Below are 22,673 nucleotides of genomic sequence, written 5' to 3' on the forward strand. Positions count from 1 at the left end.
TTATAAACACTAAAGGTTCTACCTGGCCTTGGCAGGTTCTTCTTAGCTAGGAAATGGGACCCGTGGCTTCAGCTCACCTTTTGAGCTGGCGAAGTGGCTGATGGAAGTCAACACAGTGGAGTTCCCCCAAACACATTATTTCACATGCTGAACTGAATTGTATTTCAAAGTAGTGGACAAAAGCTTTTTGGTATAATGATTTTCATTATGAAATCAGTGTCTCATTTCAGAGACTGTTTTTTCTTTTGCCATCACATTTGCCAAAGTCCTTTAAATATACCGTAGTTGTTTTTATTTTTCAAGAAATTAAAGTGGCTTTGGCATGAGTCATGATTATATTATTTAAATGTCATTTATGAACAGCGCATTGTTTTACTTAAATCATGCTTGGCCCAGGAGCCTTGTAACCTAACCCATTGTTTTTTTGTTCAAAACAACAGCTACATCATTGAATGAAGTCTCTTTTGCTGTCAGAAAGAAAAAATAGAACCATAAAACAAAAACTGTTTTTGATAAGGATTGGAGATCCTATGAATTAGAGATTTAAGCCACTTGTTTTCCTCAGATATTTAAATCATAGTGCCTGTGGCTCTATTTTTCAAGCATAGACTCAGACCAAGCCTAGTTGAAAACGCATCGTATTTTTTCCATTGACATAAAAACGGGAAAAATAGGTTTGAGAATTCTGCTGCTGCTTCTGGTCGTCACAAGAGCGGCTAGAGGCGATAGTGAAGACACTGAAAAACTAATAATCCAGGAAGTAAGTTTGCACTTTCCATGTGCGGTATCATACAGAGTAAGGGTATTGAGGATGATTACTTTTCTTTTAGTACAGAAAATGTTTTTTATCAGCTTTTTACCAGAGGAGGTGAGTGATAGAGTTACAAGGAGCTGATTTTACTTCTTTTGTTTAAATGTAATTTTGACACTTGAGGTAAACCAAGTCACATTATGTTTAGAGTCTTTTTCTATTTGTTTCTATGAACAGTGTTTTCATTTTTCTTATGATAAATTAAAAATATTTTACATTCGTGGCCATTCCAAAGAAAATTCATGACCCAGTAAGTATGTATTTGTCTGGCCCTTTATAAATAATAGTTCCTGGGTCATTATCCTATCAACTCTTAACTTCTTCTGTATTTTAGTTTTGAAAAGTATCTCCTAATTCCTACTGAACTATTATTGCTTTCTAACTCAAGAGCTATTCATGAAACTAGGAACTTAGGGCAATACTTCTATTTCCTCATAAACTTTTAGAGAAGACCATAGTTTTGCCTTTTTTACCTATCACGAAAAGTCTCTAACTGAGGGGACTGCCCTTGAATGTTGAATCGTTGTGTTTATGGTAAATATTCCAGCCAAGTCAACAGGGTCCTTCAGGATAAGCAGCTGAGGGTTCTCTGATGATGCATGGCTGGTTTAAGGTGAGGAAGGAAACCTCAAAGGATATTCCTATGAGGAGAGTCATAGAAGTTCCTCTCTCTAGGTTCTGATTCTCTTCTTTGTTCTGCCATAGGAGCAGAGCTGGAGGTTTGGAGTCTAGGGTCATCTAAGCCAGCTCAAGAAATATACTCCACAACTAGAGATTGTCTGTGAGTCCTCCCCCTCCTCTGCGCTGGCTGCCCCTAGGAGAGGAATGGTGTTAGTTGTTGATATTAATGGGGACTGTTGGAGGTCAGCCACCTGAGGGGTAATTTCCATAAGCACTGATCTCATCTGCATGATCTCATCTCTCTGGTTTTACAATAACTCATACTTGGAACTGCAGTTGTTGACGTGATTTGGGGGCTTGGAGGCACATGGTCCTGTTTTTAGAAATTGGTCCTTCTCCCCACAGAGGCACCTCCTTTAGTGATGATGGGTCCTGAACATTTTCTTTTCTTCTTCTTTCTCCTCTCCTTTCCATCCCTCCCTCCTCTCATCTCCTGCCTTTCCTTTCCTCCCCTCCTCTGTCACATTGAGTTCACAGTGAAACTCTGCTATCTGGTGGATTTAGTCTTGAATTGGAAATTGAGGGAGAATGTCTTGGACTCTTTTCCTAATTTCCTTTGTAAACACTAGAAAGTTATTCTGCTTCTCTGTGAACTCTGACTGCCTCTGAAAAAGAAAGAGATTATATGATATGTTATTTTCAAGGTTTATGAAGACTAAAACATGTTGAAGTGAGCTAAAGTAGTGTTAATAATGCCTATCATTTTTTTTCTATTCTTACTTGTTTTCTTTTTTGAATATGTAGAACATTAATATGTTTCCAAAAGTCAAACTTATTCTAAAAGGTATATGTGAAGGGGTATCTCTCCCTCTTGTATCCCTTCTCCCAACTCCTTGTGGGTAACTTCATTTCTAGTTTCTTTTTCTCTGCAGAAATGAACACATATATATTTTTTCTTATTTCCTCTTTTTCTTACACAAAAGGTAGTATATGATACATGCTATTTTAGACTTTGTCTTTTTCACTTAATAGTGCATCCAGGAAATCACTCTTATGAGTTCAGAGACATACTCCTCATCTTTTTTTCACAATTGCATAGACTCCACTGAATATGTTCTACAGTTTATTCAATCAGTCTCCAACTCAGGGGCATGTAGGTAGTTCCAGTGTTTTGTTTTTTTTTTTTCTTTTTAAGTTTATTTATTTATTTATTTATTTATTTTAATTTTTTATTTTTAATGTTTATTTATTTTTGAGAAAGGGAGAGACAGCATGAACGGGGGAGGGTCAGAGAGAGAGGGAGACACAGAATCTGAAACAGGCTCCAGGCTCTGAGCTGTCAGCACAGAGCCTGACGTGGGGCTCGAACTCACGGACCGCGAGATCATGACCTGAGCCGAAGTCGGATGCCCAACCGACTGAGCCACCCAGGCGCCCCTATTTATTTATTTTGATGGAGGGAGGGAAGGAGAGAGAGAAAGAGAGAGAGAGAGAGAGAAGTGGGTGGATAGAATGTATGGGGGGGGGGGGGCAGAGAGAGAGAGGAGAGAGAGAAAGAATCCCAAACAGGCTTCAGGCTTCTGGCACAGAGCCCAATGTGGCGCTCAAATTCACGAACTGTGAGATCATGACCTGAGCTGAAATCAAGAGTAAGATGCCTAACCAACTGAGCCACCCAGGCGTACCTACTTCCAGTATTTTTGCAATTACAAATAATGCTGCAATGAATAATTTTCTGCACATATTTTTGGATTGTTGGAGGTGTATCTTCAGGGTAGAATCTTAGAAGTGGAATTATTGGGTCAAAAGGTATAGATACTCCCTTACACAGCAGTTGTGCATTCTGAGTTCCCTCTAGCAATGAAAGAGGTACTGGTCTCCTTACAGCCTTCCCAAGGGAATGAGTGGTCAAACTTTTGAATCTTTGCTAATAGGATGGGTGAAAAATAGTATCTCAATGTAGTTTTAATTTGCATTTCACTTACGAAGTTGAACATTTTCTCATATATTGAGGTCCATCTCTCTCTTTTTTGTGTGTGTGTGAAATTGTTTTTTTCTTTTGTCCCATTTTTTTCCGTAGGATTTTTACTTTTTTTTCTCTAAACTTAAAATATACTTTATGTAAATATATGTGTAGATATGTAGTAATCATATATAAAGATATATATAAAATATATATGTTAATATTAGGGACATTAGCCATTTATCTGTGTTACATGTTGCAAATATTTTCTTCTAATTCATCATCTTTTAACTTTGCTAATGGTGTGTTTTGCCGTGGAAAAGTTTAGAACAATTTTTTGTGGTTAAATTTGTTAAATATTTTCTTAAAAATTGGATGGTTAGAAAGCCTTATCCTATGCTCATAGTATGGAGTGATACCTATTGTTCATTGAGGGCTTGCCATGTAAAACGTACTGTTCTGAGGACTTTTCATACATTAATCACTGAAAGAGTTCTGTGAGCTAGCAGGAAACAGCAGCTTTGGAGACATAAACCTTGGCTATGTCCGGTCATAGAAGTTGGCTAATTTCTGGCTTCAATACCTCCCAGCTGTATGACCTTGCACTTGGCGTGTTCTGAGTTCCAGTGTCATTATCCCTCAAGATGCTACCTCTAGATAGCATCTCCATCATAGGGTTGTTGTGAGAATTACCTAAGTTAATATCTGAAAGGGCTTTGAACAGTTTCTGACACATAGTGTTGGATAAAGATTGGATATTTAATTATCGTACTGTAGTATTTCAGTTTTAAATATCAAGATTATAACCCCATTGTTTAAATTAAGCAAAATTCTGACATCACCTAAATGTTGTTTATATTTCTTTTACTATAGGTGTTAAAGATCACCATGAAACAGTGTCTTGTTTTTTACACTCTTTATCTTATTGTAGCTTAAGTCAGATACTCAGATCTGGGTATCTTGGGAAAGGCAAGAAGGGAGGACAGTTTGGGACATGGCAAGAGCAGATTATAATTTTAAACCATTAATGGTCATGTTTTGTTAGTTAAATATGAATAATTCTAGTTATCGATTCTTCTAAAATGTGTTATTCATAAAGTAAACTTTTTTTGTTACTGGAGTTTACGAGGGATTGAATTCAACATTTTATAAATGTTTCTGGTTGCCAGGCTCTATGTGACCATGCTGCAAAGTTCATCCTGTGTGACATCACCTGCCTGTAGTGGAATCTTGGATAAATTACTGCTATTTTAATTTCATTTTTAGCAACTTACTTTGTTGTGGGTTGTTTGGTGAATCTTTTAGTGTTTGGCCTATGATTTCTCAGTCACTGGTCTTTGAGACCTGCATGCATTGCTTTGCAAATATGAAACATCTGCCTTATTTGCACTATTTGTTTGCGAATATGAATCATCTGCTTTTATTAAAGCAGCTGCATGAGCCTTAACCCCCTCCTCGATTTACTTGTATAGTGAGACTTCATTACCACTGCTGGGTTCTTTTTTGTTTTTTGTTTTTTTAGTTTTTTAAAATGTTTATTTATTTTTGAGAGATAGAGAGAGAGAGAGAGAGAAACCAAAGCTCTGAGTTGTCTGCACAAAGCCCTATGTGGGGCTCAAACTCATGAACCATGAGATCCTGACCTGAGGTGAAAGACACTTAACTGGCTGAACAACCCAGGCACCCCATGTTTTTTTCTTTCTTTTTTTTTTATAATGAGAATTTGGATTGAGGTGGTTGGTACACCAGTTGGTCCTTTGGTTTACCTCAGTTGGCCATGGCCAAAAAATTTTAAAGCAATTCTCTTAGATTATTTAGCAATTTTCCCCTGCTATTGTTGGCCTAAAAATTGAAAGTATTTTTACCTTTCATTTTAGCCTTAAACTTTAATTATGATACTTTAGGTACAAACAGTTTTATATGATTAAGCATGGAAACTATTGTAGTCAACACTACAGAGTTAAATAAAACTTGGCCTTTAATTTTGCTTGCTTTAAAACAGCTAGAATTGTTGTCTCTGTTATAGTATTCTTCTGAATTTAATTTGGGATTATCACAGTTCTTATTTTACACATTCTACTTAAAAAGTGTTGATATTTTAAATCTCTCACAGCACTTAATGTAGAAAGTATTCAATATTAGTTCTTAATTTGATATCTTCTTTCCCATTCTCTGTTCATGTTTCCTCAGTATAGAGTCATGATTAGAAACTCATTCATTTCAAGTTGTGATACATTGATTATCTATTTTTGTGTCTTCAGGTTATCAGAGAGAACTTCTCTATCAGAGGGAAGATGGCTCTTTCAGTGCTTTTGGGAATGATGACCCTTCTGGTAGTACTTGGTAAGTGTTTTACTAACAGAACAAATCTGCCACGAATGGGCTCTCATTAGCTAATTAATTGCCAGTTAATAGCCAATGGGCTCTCAAAATGGCCATGAAATTGACAGATGTGTCCCTGTGTATATAGGCTTGTAGGTTTCTTTTCCTATTGCCTGGCTTTAAAGTAGATTTTCCATTTAAAATATGGTTTTAAAGCAATAATAAGTAAAGTGTTTTTATTTAGAAAAGATAAGTCATACATCCTTTTTTTTGTGGTGAGAAAAACAATAAAAATACTTACAATGATCGTGTCATTGACAAGAAAAACGGGTTAGAAATACTGAGTGATTGTGACATAGTTCTTTTCTTTATTTTTAAAGTTTTTTATTGGAGAGAGAGCATTCAAGCAGAGGGAGGGCAGAGGGAGGAGAGAGGCTCCTATACTTCCTCACAAGCCCTGACACAGGGCTTGATCCCACCATCCTGTGATCATGACCTGAAACATAATCAAGAGTCGGATGCTCAGCTGACTGAGCTACCCAGGTGCCCCAACATAGTTCTTTTCTTAATCAGACATGGTCAATACAAATTTTGTGTTAACACAGTCAACGTTGTTTCTTTAAGGTTATTATTATTATTATTTTTTTTGTGTGTGGAAAACAGTGATAGAATTAAGTAATAAACATCCACATTTCCTCCAGAATGGAATCTATGTGTGGCTGATTTTGGATGATTACTTTCTCTCCTTGAACTATTGTTAATTCTACATTTCACTCAGAAGAAGATTGACTAACTGTAGCAGTCAGGTTAGACAAGGCACACTGTGGTAACAACCACCCCTAAAATCCCTTAACAAGGGTTTTTCTTGCTCAGGCTGCATTTCTTCTTTGGGTCGGCAGGGGGCTCTGTAATCTGCTCAACAGCCACCATCTCACCAGGAGGCTCCAGGCTTGCAGCAGCCTGGAAAGAGAAGGCTGGAGTATCCACCACTGGTAATCAGGTGCTTCAACCTGGGTGCAACATTTCTTCTCAGTTTATCATTATCAGAGCTGGTCACATGGCCATGCTTAACTTCAAAAGGGCAAAGAGGTGAATTTCTCTGCATACTCAAAGTAAAATAGAGGACCAGATATTACTGAATATTGGTGATATTTATCACACTAAACATTTCATAGGATGAACCATATCTGCTTCAGATTTTCTTTTGGCATGCATCAGGATATAGATTCATAAATAGAAAGGTTTCAGTGTTTTATTGCTTGATGATCTTTTCATCTAAATATTTAGGTGAAATATTGTTCTGTAGCAAGCATTGGCAAACTTTTGCTATAAAGGCTCAGATAGTAAATATGTTAGGCATTGCAGGCCACATAAAGTCTCTGGTGTTTTCTTTCTTTCTTTCTTTCTTTCTTTCTTTCTTTCTTTCTTTCTTTCTTTCTTTCTTCCCTCCCTTTAAAAACCATGCTCAGGTGGAGGGTGGTGGAAGAGAGGCGCACGTAAATAGACCCTGGGCTGGATTTGGCACAAGGACCAGATTTGGCCCAGACAGATTTGGTTCGTAGGCTGTAATGTTCTGACTCCTGTCTCATAGGAGAGAAACTATCCATTTTTGCTAGTTTAACATACTCTGGTTTGACTGTGAATTATATATAGTTAATCCATGGCTTTAGGGCTGAGTGAAGTGTGTGGTGGGATCTTCTTTGGTAAATACCTAGAAAAGTCCAAAGATGATAACCTTGGACAGTTTCTTCAACTCTCCTGGAGTGTTGAATTCCCAATCTATAAAATAATAAGGCAGGATTAGATGATTTCTAAATTCCTTTCCAAATCTGGTATTTTGTGAGTTGACCTGGAATTTCTTGACCACACTCAAGTGGAAAATGTATCCACCAGCTGGGCTGAGATGTTTATGTTGTTTCTTGGTTGTCTTTCTTACCTTTGTTCTTTCTTTAGTGATCATCCTTTGGTGAATCTTCTGGTAGAAAATATGTTGTTATTGTTGATATTTTCTCGTTCACTGTTAGAGGACTTCATAGAGTGTATTTTATATGTTTTTTCTCCTTTCTCACCTAGGTTGTCAGCTTTTGTTTTAAGATGTTTCCTTGAAGCTGATCCTTACATAGATATTGATGAGAATGTGTTACACAGAACATATACTTGGCTCAAAGGACGTCAGAAATCCAATGGTGAATTTTGGGAGCCAGGAAGAGTGATCCATAGTGAGCTTCAAGGTGGCAATAAAAGTCCAGTGACACTTACAGCTTATATTGTGACTTCTCTCCTGAGCTATAAAAAATATCAGGTATTTAATCTTTAATTTAATAAATTATGGGTGGAAAATCACAAGGAAGGTAGGTCTTGATGGATCAAATGTCTGGAAACTTAAAGACTTTTGCAATTGTATATCACTTTTGAGGTCTGAATTTGGACACCTTTGGCTTTGCATTTCTGGCTTTATTTTAGAATCTGAAAATGAAAATATTAACCCACTCTTTCAGAATAACAAAGAGAATTCTAAAAATTCTTTTTAATATAACTGTTTTTGTACTTGCTATTAGTAAGGTAAATCAATACATATTTTATCATTGGAAAGGTTAATTTCTTAGGGGAAAGAAAATTCTTCAGAATTTGGGAATGTATTCTAGCACATTTAGATTGCAAAGGATTTTTTTAAATTTCTAAAATAATATGGAGCAATGACCATGTCTGCTAATTTAGTACATAGTACACCGACACTCTAAAAAGCATGTTAAGTAGGCATGGATGTCTGGATGAGAATGTGTATACATGGAAAGTTATGCTAATGAGCTTAATTCTGCTCCAGAGCTGTCTCAGTGATTGATGCCTTTATTGCCTTAATGCCAGCTGCATTTCACATGATTGAAAACAGCCATTCTCTGTTGTAAGCTCCTGCCATTTCCCTAGTCCAGTACTAGGCACGTGGAAGATAACTTTTCCCTAAATTTAGAGCCTTAACACCTGAGATCAGATATGAGTAACATTTTTCTCTTTTTTTTTTTTTTCAACGTTTATTTATTTTTTTGGGACAGAGAGAGACAGAGCATGAACGGGAGAGGGGCAGAGAGAGAGGGAGACAGAATCGGAAACAGGCTCCAGGCTCTGAGCCATCAGCCCAGAGCCTGACGCGGGGCTCGAACTCACGGACCGCGAGATCGTGACCTGGCTGAAGTCGGACGCCCAACCGACTGCGCCACCCAGGCGCCCCAACATTTTTCTCAAACTATATTTTGTGCTCTCGTCTGAGTTCATGATATTAAATGGTAGAAAAAATTCTATTTTTTATTTCTTATTCCTTCTAGGGAATGGTGCCTATTTACTCATAAAAACTGGAAAGCAGTGTTCTTTTCTTTTTAAATTTTTTTTCTTTTCTTTCCTTCCTTTCTTTCTGTTTTTATTTAAATTCCAATTACTTAACATACAGTGTAATATTACTTTCAGGTGTAGAATTTAGTGATTCAACACTTCCATACATCACCTGGTGCTCATCACAAGTGTACTGCTTTAGTCCCCATCACCTATTTCACCCATCTCCCCATTCTCCTCCCCTCTGATAACCATCAGTTTGTTCTCTATAGTTAAGAGTCCATTTGCCTCTCCCTCATTTTTACCTCCTTTGTTCATTTTTTTTTATTTGTTTTGTTTTTTAAATTCCGCATCTGAGTGCAATCCTATGGTATTTGTCTTTCTCTGACTTATTTTGCTTAGCATAATACTTTCTAGCTCCATCCATGTCATTGCAAATGGCAAGATTTAATTCTTTTTTATGGCTGAGTACTATTGCAGTGTGTGTGTGTGTGTGTGTGTGTGTGTTTGTATGTGTACTACATCTTCTTTATCCATTCATCAGTTGGTGGACACTAGGGCTGTTTTCATAATTTAACTATTGTAGACAATGCTGCTATAAACATTGGGGTGCATGTATCCCTTCGAATCAGTATTTTTGTATTCTTTGGGTAAGTGCCTAGTAGTGAAATTGCTGGATGGTAGGGTAGTTCTATTTTTAATGTTCTGAGGAACCTCCAGAGTGACTGTACCAGTTTGCATTCCCACCAACAGTGCAAGAGGGTTCCCGTTTCTCCATATCCTCGCCAACACCTGCTGTTTCTTGTGTTGTTGATTTTAGTCATTCTGACAGGTGTGAGGTGATATCTCATTGTAGTTCTGATTTACATTTCCCTGATGATGAGTGATGTTGAGCATCTTTTGATTTACCCATTGCCATCTGTATGTCTTCTTTAGAAAACTGTCTATTCATATCTTCTGCCCATTTTTAAAAAGATTTATTTTTTTTTTATTTTTAAGTAATCGCTACACCCAACATGGGGCTCAAACTCATAGCCCCAAGATCAAGAGGCATATGATCCACTGACCAAGCCAACCAGGTGCCCCTCTTCTGTCCATTTTTAATAGGATTATTTGCTTTTTGGGTATTGAGTTGTATCATTTCTTTATATATTTTGGATACTAACCCTTTATCAGGTATGTAATCTGCAAATATCTTTTCTCATTCCATAGGTTTGCCTTTTAGTTTTGTTGATTGTTTTCTTTGCTGTGCAGAAGCTTTTTATTTTGATGTATTCCCAATAGTTTATTTTTGCTTTTGTTTCCCTTGCCTTCAGGAGACACACCGAGAAAGAAGTTACTATGGCCAGTGTCAAAGAGGCCTGTGTTCTCTTCTAGGGTTTAATGGTTTCAGGTCTCATATTTAGGTCTTTAATCAATTATGAATTTATTTTTGTGAATGGCGTAAGAAAGTGGTCCAGTTTCATTCTTTTGCATTTTGCTGTCCAGTTTTCCCAACACCATTTGTTGAAGAGACTTTTTCCTATGGGATATTCTTTCCTACTTTATCAAAGATTAATTGACCATGTAGTTGTGAGTTCATTTCTGGATTTTCTATTCTGTTGATATGTGTGTCTGTTTTTGTGCCACTACCATACTGTTTTGATTACTACAGCTTCGTAATATAACTTGAATTCTGGAATTGTGATGCCTTCAAGCTTTGCTTTTGTTTTTCAAGATTGCTTTGGCTATTCAGGGTCTTTTGTGGTTCCATACAAATTTTAGGAGTGTTTGTTCCAGCTCTGTGAAAAATGCTGGTGGTATTTTGAGAGGGATTGTATTAAATGTGTAGATTTCTTTGGGTAGTATAGACATTTTAACAAATGTGTTCTTCCTGTCCCTTAGCATGAAATGTCTTTCCATTTGTTTGTGTCATCTTCAATTTCTTTCATCAGTGTTTTATAGTTTTCAGAGTACAGGTCTTTCACCTCTTTGGTTAGGTTTATTCTTAGATATCTTATTGTTTTTTCTGCAATTATAAGTGGGTATGATTCCTGCATTTCTTTTTCAAAAGCAGTGTTATTTTCAAAATGAATAGCAAATATTTAAATGTCAATGATCATCATTGATTCCTATTGCCTAGGACAAAGTTAGGGGCTTAACAGACACTGAAATTATCTTTTGAATAAATGTTTAAAAATACTTTTCATTTAAATGTGTGGTTATGGGTTATTTTGAATAGTAAAATATATGTTTTTTTTTTTCTAGCCTAATATTGATGTACAAGAGTCTATCAACTTTTTGGAGTCTGAATTTAATAGAGGAATTTCAGACAATTATACTTTAGCTCTTATAACTTATGCACTGTCATCTGTTGGGAGCCCTAAAGCCAAGGAAGCTTTGAATATGCTGACTTGGAGAGCAGAACAAGAAGGTAATGCATGGGGTCATTTGAGATTGTTAGACTGCTATGCATTATGAAATATATAAATTATGTGAAAAGGTTTTGTAAGCCAGATATGAAGTTGATAACATTTATATCTTCAGAATGTGAAGAGGGGTACCTGGGTGGCTCAGCGGATTAAGTGTCCAACTTTGGCTCAGGCTATGATCTCATGGTTCGTGAGTTTGAGCCCCGCATCAGGCCCTGTGCTGACAGCTCAGAGCCTGGAGCCTGCTTTGGATTCTGTGTCTCCCTCTCTCTCCGCCCCTCCCCTACTCATGCTGTGTCTCTCTCTGTCTCTCAAAAATAAATAAACGTTAAAAAAAATTTGTGAAATGGAAGAAAAATGAAATGCAGATGAGATCAGATGGGTCTGACATGGCTGCTTCTGCTCTCCCTGAGTTTTCTAGAGAATTCGGGGCTTGGTTGTTTCCTTCTTTTAGATATGTTCTGCCCTATGTCAGTTACCTTTTGAGTTCTCTGATACCATTTCTGGTTGGGTGGCCTTCAATGGTCCGTAGGATGTTGGGTTGTGGAGAGACTTGGGTTTGAATTCTGGTTCTGCTACTTGCTTTTATAAGCTTCAGTTTCCCTAGATGTAAAATGGGAATAACTCCTAGCAAATGTTCAAAATTTGAATGAATATGCTAACTCATAGAATGCAAATGCCACAAAATGCTGTTAGTGAGTTGGGTGACTTTTTGTTTTAATGAACTACAACAGGACAAAAGTACAGGTGTTGCTACTTCCCAAATGGCCTCTTTGGTCAGGGATCCAGGGAGTGGTGTGGGTGTGTGAGGGAGACAGAGAGAGAGATAGGTAGATAGACAGACAGACAGACACAGAGATGGGGATGGGTGGGCAGAAATAATTTTAGGTAATGTCTACTGATTCAAAGCCCTGATAATTCAAGAAGGGATAATTGTAGAAAGTGTTTTCCACACTACACTACAGAAAGTGATTTCTAAGAGTGTGAAAAATATTGCATTATTGTTAGCAGTACCTTAAAATGAATTCTTACTATTTTTTTTTTTTTTTTTTGCCTGTTGCAGTGCTGGGGATAGATTATTACACAGAGATGGAAGTCCTTGGTATTCCTTCTCTGCTTGTACAAGTGGTAGTTATTTCACATTCCACCTAAGTGTAATCATCATCTAAAGAGTAATATTTGAAAGGGGGTAGGGAGCACCAAGTAAGATGTTCCTCTGGGGGCAGCAGGGATATTTCTAGGAAGATTGTCAAGTTGGCCAGAGTCCTTCATTTTTTTCTTGGGGCCTTGGATTTTGAACTTATAACACCAAGTTTCAGATAATGAAAAAAAAGGCGAGGTTTCCTAGAACATTAGAGCTGGTTAATGGCAGATTCCCAGAACAGGGTTCTTTCTAATGTATCCTAAAATATTTTTGGGATGGCCTGGTCAGAAATCTTCTAGAGTATATGTTTTTTCTTATTTATAGCTGTTTAGTCTCGAGCCAAACATGTGGGATTTCTCTTGGGAAATTATTTTCATCAAAACATTCTAAAATATAAGCAAGAGGAAAAGGATGAAAATTTAAAAGTTATGATAGTTTAGAAAGTGACATATAAGTGAATGTTTATATGTGTGTCTGTGTTTGTGAATACACATGTATTTGCATGGCATAAATATATACGTATATATTTTTATATATAGCCAGGTAGAACTTGGACCAGTGTAGGGATATTTAATGGTATAAAATGTAATTTTTGTTCAGTTGGCCAGACTATTATTACTTGTCTTTTGCAGGAGGCATGCAATTCTGGGTGTCTTCAGAGTCTAAACTTTCTGAATCCTGGCAGCCACGCTCCCTGGATATTGAAATTGCAGCCTATGCGCTACTTTCACACTTCCTGCAATATCAGGTTTCTGAGGGAATCCCGATTATGAGGTGGCTAAGCAGGCAAAGGAATAGCTTGGGAGGTTTTGCATCTACCCAGGTGAGTGATGATAGTTTTTAACTTTTTTAATGTTTATTTATTTATTTTGAGAGAGAGAGAGTGCACACACACAAGCCTGGGAGGGGCAGAGAGAAGGAGAGACACAATCCCAAGCACTCTGGTGCAAAGCCTGATGTGGGGCTCGAACTCACGAACCATGAAGTCATGACCTGAGCCGAGATCAAGAGTCGGATGCTTAACCGACTGCACCACCCAGGCGCCCCATAGTTTTTAATTTTTTAAACTAATTAATAGTTTAAATATATACGTAATGTTTTAAAGGAAGTATATGATTGCTTTTTTCATGACTTCATAAAATTGGCAATTAAAAAATTTGGTACCTTAAGTCAAAGGTCTGAGTTACTCATTTTAATTTTTTCTCATCACTGATATAAACAATGTATCTGATATGTATATGGAATAAATTAGTTCCCCATTATGTTGGTCATCTTTCATCTATGGTAACTGATACAGTAGATACTCAGCTTCAATCAGCGGATATTTTCCACACCTCTCCTGTACTGTAGGTCAAGGACATTCAAAAATGAATAAAGGAGAGCTCCACTCTCAAGGAAGGTGGATGAATGCATAGTGGGTGTCCTAAACATTACTAAATTTACTCTTTGGTGACCTTGATATATACTTACATGCACACATGTTGTTCTTTCCTCAACAGGACACCATTGTGGCCTTGAAGGCCCTATCTGAATTTGCAGCTCTAATGAACACAGAAAGTACGAACGTCCAAGTGACTGTGATGGGGCCCAGTTCACCAAGTCCTATAAAGTTTCAGATTGACAGACAGAACCGCTTTCTTCTCCAGATGGCAGAGGTATGGACAAGGGGGTGGTTATTTAAAATTCCATGTGGATGATTCCTTATGCTGGAATGCTATTTTATTTCCATTCTATCGACTTCAACAAAGACTTGTTTCTAGAGCCTTGTAAAGAGACTGGGGGGAAGGAGTGTCCTCCGTTGGTTGAACTGCTGAGCTGGGGAAGAAAGGAGGGGATGGGAACTTTGGAAAGATTTGGAAAAGGAGGAACCATGGGCTCTATCATATTGGGAAAAGAATGAACACACCTGTTGAGTTCCTATTCTTTGCAGGCACTGTGCCAGATTTCTTTACATGTGCTATTGCATTTACTTCTCAAACCGACACTAAGAAAGTAAGTACTTTCATCCCCACCATGCACATGATAAAACTGAAGCTGAGACAGAGGTTAAGTAACTTGTTTAAGATTATGTTGCTAGCAATAGTAGAGCTAGGGTTTGAACCCATGATTTCAGACCATGTTCTTTTTTAGCTAGACCACATGTCCTCTTAGGAGAATTGATAGAGCCAGTAGTAGGATTCTTCCTTTGAAACGTAATAAAGGACTATTCTAGACCCTAACTTTATTCCTGTGGTTAACCTTGTGGGAAGTTGAGAGTGAGGGATGAAAGTGCTAACTTCAAGGCTGAAAAATGAGGAAGAGGAATAGTGATAGAAGAGAAGGAATAGTGTTCATCATAATCAATGATCGTGCCACTGGGTTCGTGGGAAGGCCAGAAGATTAGTGCTGACTAAGGGAGACTGGAGGAGGGAGATGACCGTTGTTTCTTGTCTTTCCTGCTTCAGAAGGGCAGCCCTGACTATGGCACTGATGTGCCCTCCCAAAGGGCAAAGGTGAGGGTGTGTGGAGAGTGTCCCTTCATCTGTCTTCACCTCTCTTCTCTGATGAGCCCATAGCTTTTGATATGTGAGACTGTGCAAAATTCTTAGAGCTTTCCACAGATGGCATACACTCCCAGTGAGGGATAACACTGATCTCTTGTGCTACCTGGAAGGACCTAGATATGGAATATTAACCTTATTCACCTTTTTTCCACCTTTATTCAGCTTTCAGTGGTACAGCCAACTGCAGTTAATATTTCCGCAAGTGGTTTTGGATTTGCGATTTGTCAGGTATGTAACAATGTTTATTTTTGTTTAGTTAAATATGGCTTGTTTTAATAATTTTGGGGGGTACTGCTAAATCTTTAACTTAATGTATAAAATTCTTGAGGATTTATTTCTGTGGACTTAGGCAAGATAGATCACTCTCTTTAATAAAAAGTATCAGAGATGTTACTAGTAGTCAGTTGACAGTAACCAAATGGATTGATAACCTTGGAAAAATATTTCTTGAGTATCATATGCTTTTTGAAGTTAGGATTAATTCTTCCAATGTGATTCATGTGACTTGTTGGGAAGTCCCAACTTTCACTTTTTTTGTGAAAATACAGCTCAGAAATTCTAATGCTGGGAGAGTTTCTACTATGACTTGATAAATAAATACATTTAAAATTTTACCTATAACTTTTTAATATCCATTTAAAAACATAAAGGTCAACATGATATTATAAGGAATTGACTTGAAGATAGGAAATGTGTCCTTTTAATGGAAAATCTTATACAATAGTAAATAAAACAATTAGAGCATGATACGTTTAGCGCTTTGTTATAAGAATAAAATCCAATGAAACTTACCCTTAATGGTGCAATAGGGCTAGAATAAAATCAAAATAGTATGTAAAATCCTGAGTCGAATAGTTATTATAGTACATAATACATTGAAAATTACAGGGACTTGACATAATCTTTAAAAAAAATTTTTTTTCATGTTCATTTATTTTTGGGTGAGAGAGACAGAGGCAGAGCATGAGTGCAGGAGGAGCAGAGAAAAAGGGAGACACAGAATCTGAAGGAGGCTCCAGGCTCCGAGCTGTCAGCACAGAGTCTGATGTGGGGCTCGAACTCATGAACCATGAGATCATGACCTGAGCCATTAACCAACTGAACCACCCACGTGCCCCAGGACTTGACATAATCTTACTGGAAACCAAAAACAATATGTGATGGGACCAAAAATGGTTATGTGTTTGGTTAGAATATACAAACCAAACAAACCCTGAAAGAGTTACTGAGAAAGTTAAAAAATGGCTATGATAGAGGAAAGTTACTTTTCCAAAAAACCATACAAGTATTCTAGTTGAAAGGACAGATATACTAGCTAAGGAGGGCAGATAGAATTATTTCTAAGTGATTCTAAGATTATTTTGTATGATATTCAAAACATAGCAGTAAATGTTTTTTAAAAATCAAGGAAAAATGATCACAGTTAAAAGGAATAGTATCCAACAAAAAGGATAGAAAAAGAAAAGGGTGAATAATTTATATTTGTCTTTACTAACAAAGGCCATGTGAAAATTCTCATTCCCAAGCTGTCTTTCAATGCAAATAGCAAATCTAAAAGTAAATACAAAGGCTATTTTAGGTATAATTGAAAAACTATATGTACTTAAATCACCAAATTGGTCGGAATTGATTCTTGATAAACCAAATGTAGACGAATTACTGAAGCCAAATGAGTTTTACTTGAGTTTTGAAGGAACACAGCAGTAAATGTGGTACCTACTGGAGTGCCTGGGTGGCTCAGTCAGTTAAGCATCTGACTTCAGCCCAGGTCACGATCTCGCGGTTCGTGGGTTCAAGCCCCACATCAGGTTCTGTGCTGACAGCTCAGAGCCTGGACCCTGATTCAGATTCTGTGTCTCCTTCTCTCTCTGCCCCTCCTTTGCTCATGCTCTGTCTCTCAAAAATGAATAAATTGTTAAAAAAAAAAAAGGTACCTGCTGGTCAGAACACTCACTATTCCAAATCTGTATCAACATGCAGAAATCTTATAGGCACTTCTCATGATGGAGAAACAAATTGCAAAAAAGTTGGTCACCCAGAAATAGTTACTGAGATTTCTTTTAGTTGATATTTTTGTAAGCACTCTGGATACAGAAAAGCAAAGAAACTTCTCAGGTTTGCAGTAAGTGTTAACCTGTTTGAAGTACTAAAATGCTAAACTGTTGGAAATAAACTGCAAGACATCTCAAAGTTTTCTGAATGGGCAGTTGAGCTTTTTGTAGGTCAAACATTAACCCTAATACCACATTATAGATGAGTATTAATTATGATCCAGAGGACACATTTTGTAGTTCTTGTTTGTTTCCTGATGATGTTGGTCTCTAACGACAATTGCATGCCACTGGAACGAGGATGATGGAAATAACAGAGACCGTCTCTCCAATTTTATGAAACCATTCTTCAGCTCCTCTAAGAATATTCTAAAATTTTAATTGTGGTTCCAGAAAGAGAGAATATCCAGAGTGAGATAACCAGAATGATCAAGGGAATGAAGGATTATATGAACTAGGTGTAGCAGAATAAAAAGTTGTAATTCTTAGGTTTGAAAGAGGAAGGCTTAGAAAGAATATTTTTTAAAGTGTGAAAATCAGGGGCACTTGGGTGGCTCAGTCAGTCAGTGAAGTGTCTGACTCTTGGTTTCGGCTCAGGTCATGATCTCACAGTTCATGGGTTCAAGACCCATGTCAGGCTCCAGTGCTGACAGTGCAGAGCCTGCTTGAGATTCTCTATCTCTCCCTGTCTCTCTGCTCTTCCCCTGCTCACACACGTGCTCATGCTCCACCCCCCCAAAAGTAAAGAAATAAAATTAAAAAAAATTTGAAGTGTGAAAATCTACAGTGGGTACTAGGTGTTTAGTTCAGAGGGTGTGTGTGTGTGTGTGTGTGTGTGTGTGTGTGTGTGATTTAAGTATAAGAAAATACAACATTACATAGCAACAATAAGGCTTATGAATTGTGGTATCAAAAAAGGTGGAAGAGGTACAAAATTGCAATAGGTTCCAATTCAACTTGGCATGAGGCAGGTGTAGGAAATTTTGAGTGTATTCCAGAGCTTCTGATCTTAGGAACTCTTTGGGGAAAAAAATAACAACAAGAACAAAAAAACAACAACAACAAAAAACAAAAAACAAAACTTGCCCTTACACTTGCCCAGTGTCCCCACAGTACCTTTCACACTAGTGGTAGGCACAGAGTATTTGCTGAAAAAGACCAAGTTGTCTTGAAATTCATCATTTATTTTATCATCTTTGAAAAATGTTATATGGTCAAAAAGAATGCTGAGTAATTGAACAGGTTTCTGTTCAACCAGGGCTCTTGAATGTTTTATTTTTGATTTATTTTACTGAGAGTTTCTAAGGTTCCCGTTTGTGAAAAATGACACCAGTTGAGCAGCAGAACTTAGGAGTTAGCGGATGCTCTCAAGAGGAGATAGGCAGTAGTATCGCTTCTTTTCCTAAAGGGAATGTTTTACATTCTTTGGAAGGAAAAAAAGCCATATCCATAATATCGTGAAGGTCTATACTTGTTTTGGAGTATTAGCTAACAATTCCCTCAATTTTAAAAATCATTTCTTATAAGCTTTTATAACACTTGTTAATAATAGTACTTTTTTAGCTAGTAAAACTAGCTTTTTCCTTGATTGAAGATTACAGTTCTAGTTGGGTTTATCCCAAAGAGAATCATTACCTGATATTTATAATACATAATGGTGGTAATATATTGCTAATGATTTATTACTAGTTTAGTATTTATGTTAATTTATTATTTATTGCAGCTTAATGTTATTTATAATGTGAAAGATTCGGGTTCCTCCAGAAGACGAAGATCTGTTCAAGACCAAGAAGCCTTTGATTTAGATGTTGCTGTCAAAGACAATAAGGATGATATAAATCACTTGAATTTGAATGTGTGTACAAGGTTGGTATCTGTTTAAGTCCTTTCTCTTAAAAAAATAGATTTGAAGGTTTTATTGTATATATGTAGTTATCTAACTATACCAATATAAGGAGTTACATTTAACAAATATTTTAGTTATGGTTACACTTCCAATTACAAATTAGAAATTCTGTTTAATTCTATTTAAGTATTTTTCAATGTGTCCAAAATTGTTTACAAGTTTTCCTTGTATTCATAACAAATCTGAATAGAAAATGTTAATAAAATGTAGGTCTAATTTAAGAAAACTTTAAATGAACCAATCATGTTTAAACTCTAATATCATTTATTTCTTGGCAGTTAGTAATTTTCTGTCAAATAATTATTCCAGTTTCATATTTAACCTTTAGTGTTATGCTTTTATCCCAAGACTTCATAAGAATATGCAAATTTAATTAAGAGAATGGGGTTTTTAGACACAGTGGAAATCTTCCAGTTTAGAAGGGCCTCACCTTGGATAAATAGGCACTTTTAGCTTCTAGGAGTACTTAATAAGGCGATTCTTAAATTTGTTCTGTATCCAAAGCATCTGAAGATCTTGTCAAAAGGAAAAGGGGTTCCCACTCACAGACTTCACAGATTCAGAGTCTGTGAGCTGCCTTCTTCAGCTTTCTTGGTCATTCTAATGCACACACCAGTTTGAGAGCAAATCCTTTAGAAGGTTCTTGAATCAAGAGACTTTACAGTTTCTTCCTTGTCAGTCCTCTTACCTCTGGATGATTTGATGTAATGTTGGGAGTTACTGTAAAGATGCATTGACATTGAGGAGCTGCTGTTTGCTCTTTTTAAATACCCCATAGTGATCTGGTTGAGCTTAGCTTGTTGTTGGGCTGGAAGTCACTGATGTGGTACTGAGCTGGCAGATGCTCTTCAGAGTCATCTCTGAGTATTTCCCCTGGTGGCCAACCTTTTTAGCCATTTCTTGTTGAATCCAGTCTCCTTCGTTACTGCTACTAGAAACTGAAGAAAATGAAAAATGAAATTCATCTGGAATCACCCCTAAAACACAGAGTTGCCCACGGAAGGGGCATCCAGATTTAACCTGTTATAATCTACAGGCACAAGGCTGATACATTGCAGGCATACTAGTACAGATATACTATCTTTGGGCCTTCATGTTCATGATTTTGGTATAAATGTCACATGTGTTTGCCCCTTTCCTTCCCTTACTGGGCATTTTGGACCAGCAGGAGGGGGATATCAGAATTTCTTCAGTGACTTCCTTTTAGCTAAGAAGAAAGTTATTCCTTGCAAAGCTTGTGATTGGGTTCTTCCCCGGAAGAGCAGCATCAAGTTATTATTATTATTGTAAGTAGTAATAACCTACACTTATCACAAATTTACATGCCAGGCATTATACCAGGCACTTTTACATGCATCTCATTTAATCTTTACAATAACTCTATAAAGCAGGTGGTATTATTAACCCTGCTTTTCTCATTCATTCACTCACCATTTATTCATTCTTCATTCATTCATTCATTCATTCAGTAAATATCATTTGCGTCTCCATTATGTGCCAAACACAGTGTCAGATGTTGGAATATAATGGTGATTTAAAAAAGACACAGGCCCTGTCTTCATGGAATTTACTGTTTGGAGGGGAGACAGAAATTAATAAAAATAAATCTTCTAAGTAAGTTTAAAATTCTGGTTTTGAAATGGGCAAAGCAGCATAGTCTTTGGAGCTGTGAGAGTGATTTTACCTTTTAGGGAGGTCAATTGAAGGAACAGATGAGGAAAATTAGGTGAAACTAAGATTCAGATCATGATGGGGCCTTTTTACTTATAAGAGCTCATGAAAGGATGCAGAATTCCAGATCTTAACCTATCATCAGGAATCAGAGGGACAATAGACTTTGATAGATAGAGGATATCCCTCCCTCCCCACCCCGCCCCGCCTTTTGGGAGAAACTGGAGAAGGGAACTGTTTTCATGTGAAAGTAGGGGTTGGTCTTATAAAAAGGATTTGGATGCTGCTACTAGTCTTCTGAGAAAAATATGGTACAAAATACAAATATTTTCAATGAAAATTTTCAGTGGCATTTAATGGAAAGAAAAACTGGTATTTCAGGCACTTGATTCCCATCAGTAGGGCCCAAGCCCTTACTCATCTCAGATAAATTTTTCTGTGTATGGCATGGTAATTTAACAAGTTCTGTCCTGGGCCAGTAGAAAGACCAGGTCAACCAAGGCACTTTTGATGGTGTGCTGAAAGTCATCGTATTTAAGCAGACTGGCCATTCTTCTCATCTTTAATGTCTGCTCAAATACAAACACCTCTAGCTGCAGTGCACTTATTGGTTTTCAATAGCATCTCTTCTGGCTGCATGCATCGCCCCACAGATGGTTTCACTTGTTTGGGGTCGCTGAGCCAGCTGTCGTCAGCAGTTGTAACTGTATGGCTTTTCCATCAGTCATGTTTGGCAGCCGTCTGTTTGCTGCTCTAAAAAGCAAGATTCTCTACCAGCCCTTCTGGCTTTTGCCATCTGAAAGGACAACAGGAACTCACTTAACAATGATCCTTTCATGTTGGAGACAAACTCCTTTCCATAACCACATTGGGCTCTTTCTGCTCCAAACAAAAGAGCTCTTGCCACCTATTCATTTTAGAAAACTATTTATTTTAAAGGAGACAAAACGTTGTTGGTGCCCGGATCCTTTGATGCTCACGTTGTGTACAACAGGATGAGAGAACAATGTAGTGTAACAAAACTTTCCGAGGCTTGTAATTCTCGCCAGGTGGCCAAAGAAAACACAAAATGTGCTCCAAGTATGTGGGAGAACAAAGAGAAGGACTCTCCCTACTGGTCTTCTTTTTCTAAAACCAGATGAAGAGAAGATTGCTTAAGACTTGGCGGTGGTCTACTGTTAAGTGGTCAAGTTTTCAGTTTCTTTTTCAGCTCCTGGCTTTCAGCTAGAAAGCTTAGTGCTGTCAAATTCTGAGAAAATGAAAAATGTAATTCAGTTTGGAATCACCCCTAGAACACAGAGTTGCCCACGGAAAGGGCATCCAGGTTGAACTTGTTATGATCTACAGGCACAAGGCTGATACATGACAGGCATTTCATGTCAAATGAACACATTTTTAAATTATTATTCCTCATATCGTTGAAAATTACAGAATTTCATACCTGTAAGGAAAGGATTACGGGTTTTACAACTTTCTCTAGTGATTTTTACTTCAACTAAACAGTAAATATTTGGAATAGTGCTTGGCAGTTTTAATTTTTATCTAAAGATAGTTTGCCAACGGCTTTAGGTTTTTCCTAAAGGGTTTTCTTCCTTCCATCCTTTCTCTTTGTTTTAGGTTTTTGGGCCCAGCTAGAAGTGGCATGGCCCTTATGGAGGTGAACCTGCTCAGTGGTTTTACCGTGCCTTCAGATGCAATTCCTCTGAGTGAGACGGTGAAGAAAGTGGAACACGATCATGGAAAACTCAACCTATATTTAGATTCTGTAAGTAGTAAAATGCAAGTTTTGTATAGGCGACAAGCCTGCCATGTATTGTGTTTGAAAGTCTGCCTTGCTCTGTGCGTGGTTCCTTTGTCATTATTTGAGCTTTCTGTGTCCCCGAATGACTCTGACATGGCAACCACA

At 37.3% G+C, this 22,673-nt stretch overlaps 1 protein-coding gene across 1 annotated transcript in view; it reads left to right on the forward strand.

The window, feature by feature from the left end:
• The window catches only part of CD109 (CD109 molecule), a 131,507-nt gene that overhangs the window by 103,310 nt on the left and 5,524 nt on the right, over window positions 1-22,673 (forward strand). Inside the window, exons 24-31 of the mRNA XM_060615955.2 lie at window positions 5,657-5,738; window positions 7,791-8,019; window positions 11,289-11,454; window positions 13,229-13,419; window positions 14,096-14,251; window positions 15,302-15,367; window positions 18,914-19,056; window positions 22,385-22,532. Of these exons, the coding sequence (XP_060471938.1) occupies window positions 5,657-5,738; window positions 7,791-8,019; window positions 11,289-11,454; window positions 13,229-13,419; window positions 14,096-14,251; window positions 15,302-15,367; window positions 18,914-19,056; window positions 22,385-22,532 (1,181 nt within the window). The remainder of the gene's footprint in view (window positions 1-5,656; window positions 5,739-7,790; window positions 8,020-11,288; window positions 11,455-13,228; window positions 13,420-14,095; window positions 14,252-15,301; window positions 15,368-18,913; window positions 19,057-22,384; window positions 22,533-22,673) is intronic.

The sequence above is a fragment of the Panthera onca genome, chromosome B2 (genome assembly GCF_046562875.1).
Source record: "Panthera onca isolate mPanOnc1 chromosome B2, mPanOnc1 haplotype 2, whole genome shotgun sequence".
In the NCBI taxonomy this organism is placed as follows: Eukaryota; Metazoa; Chordata; class Mammalia; order Carnivora; family Felidae; genus Panthera; species Panthera onca.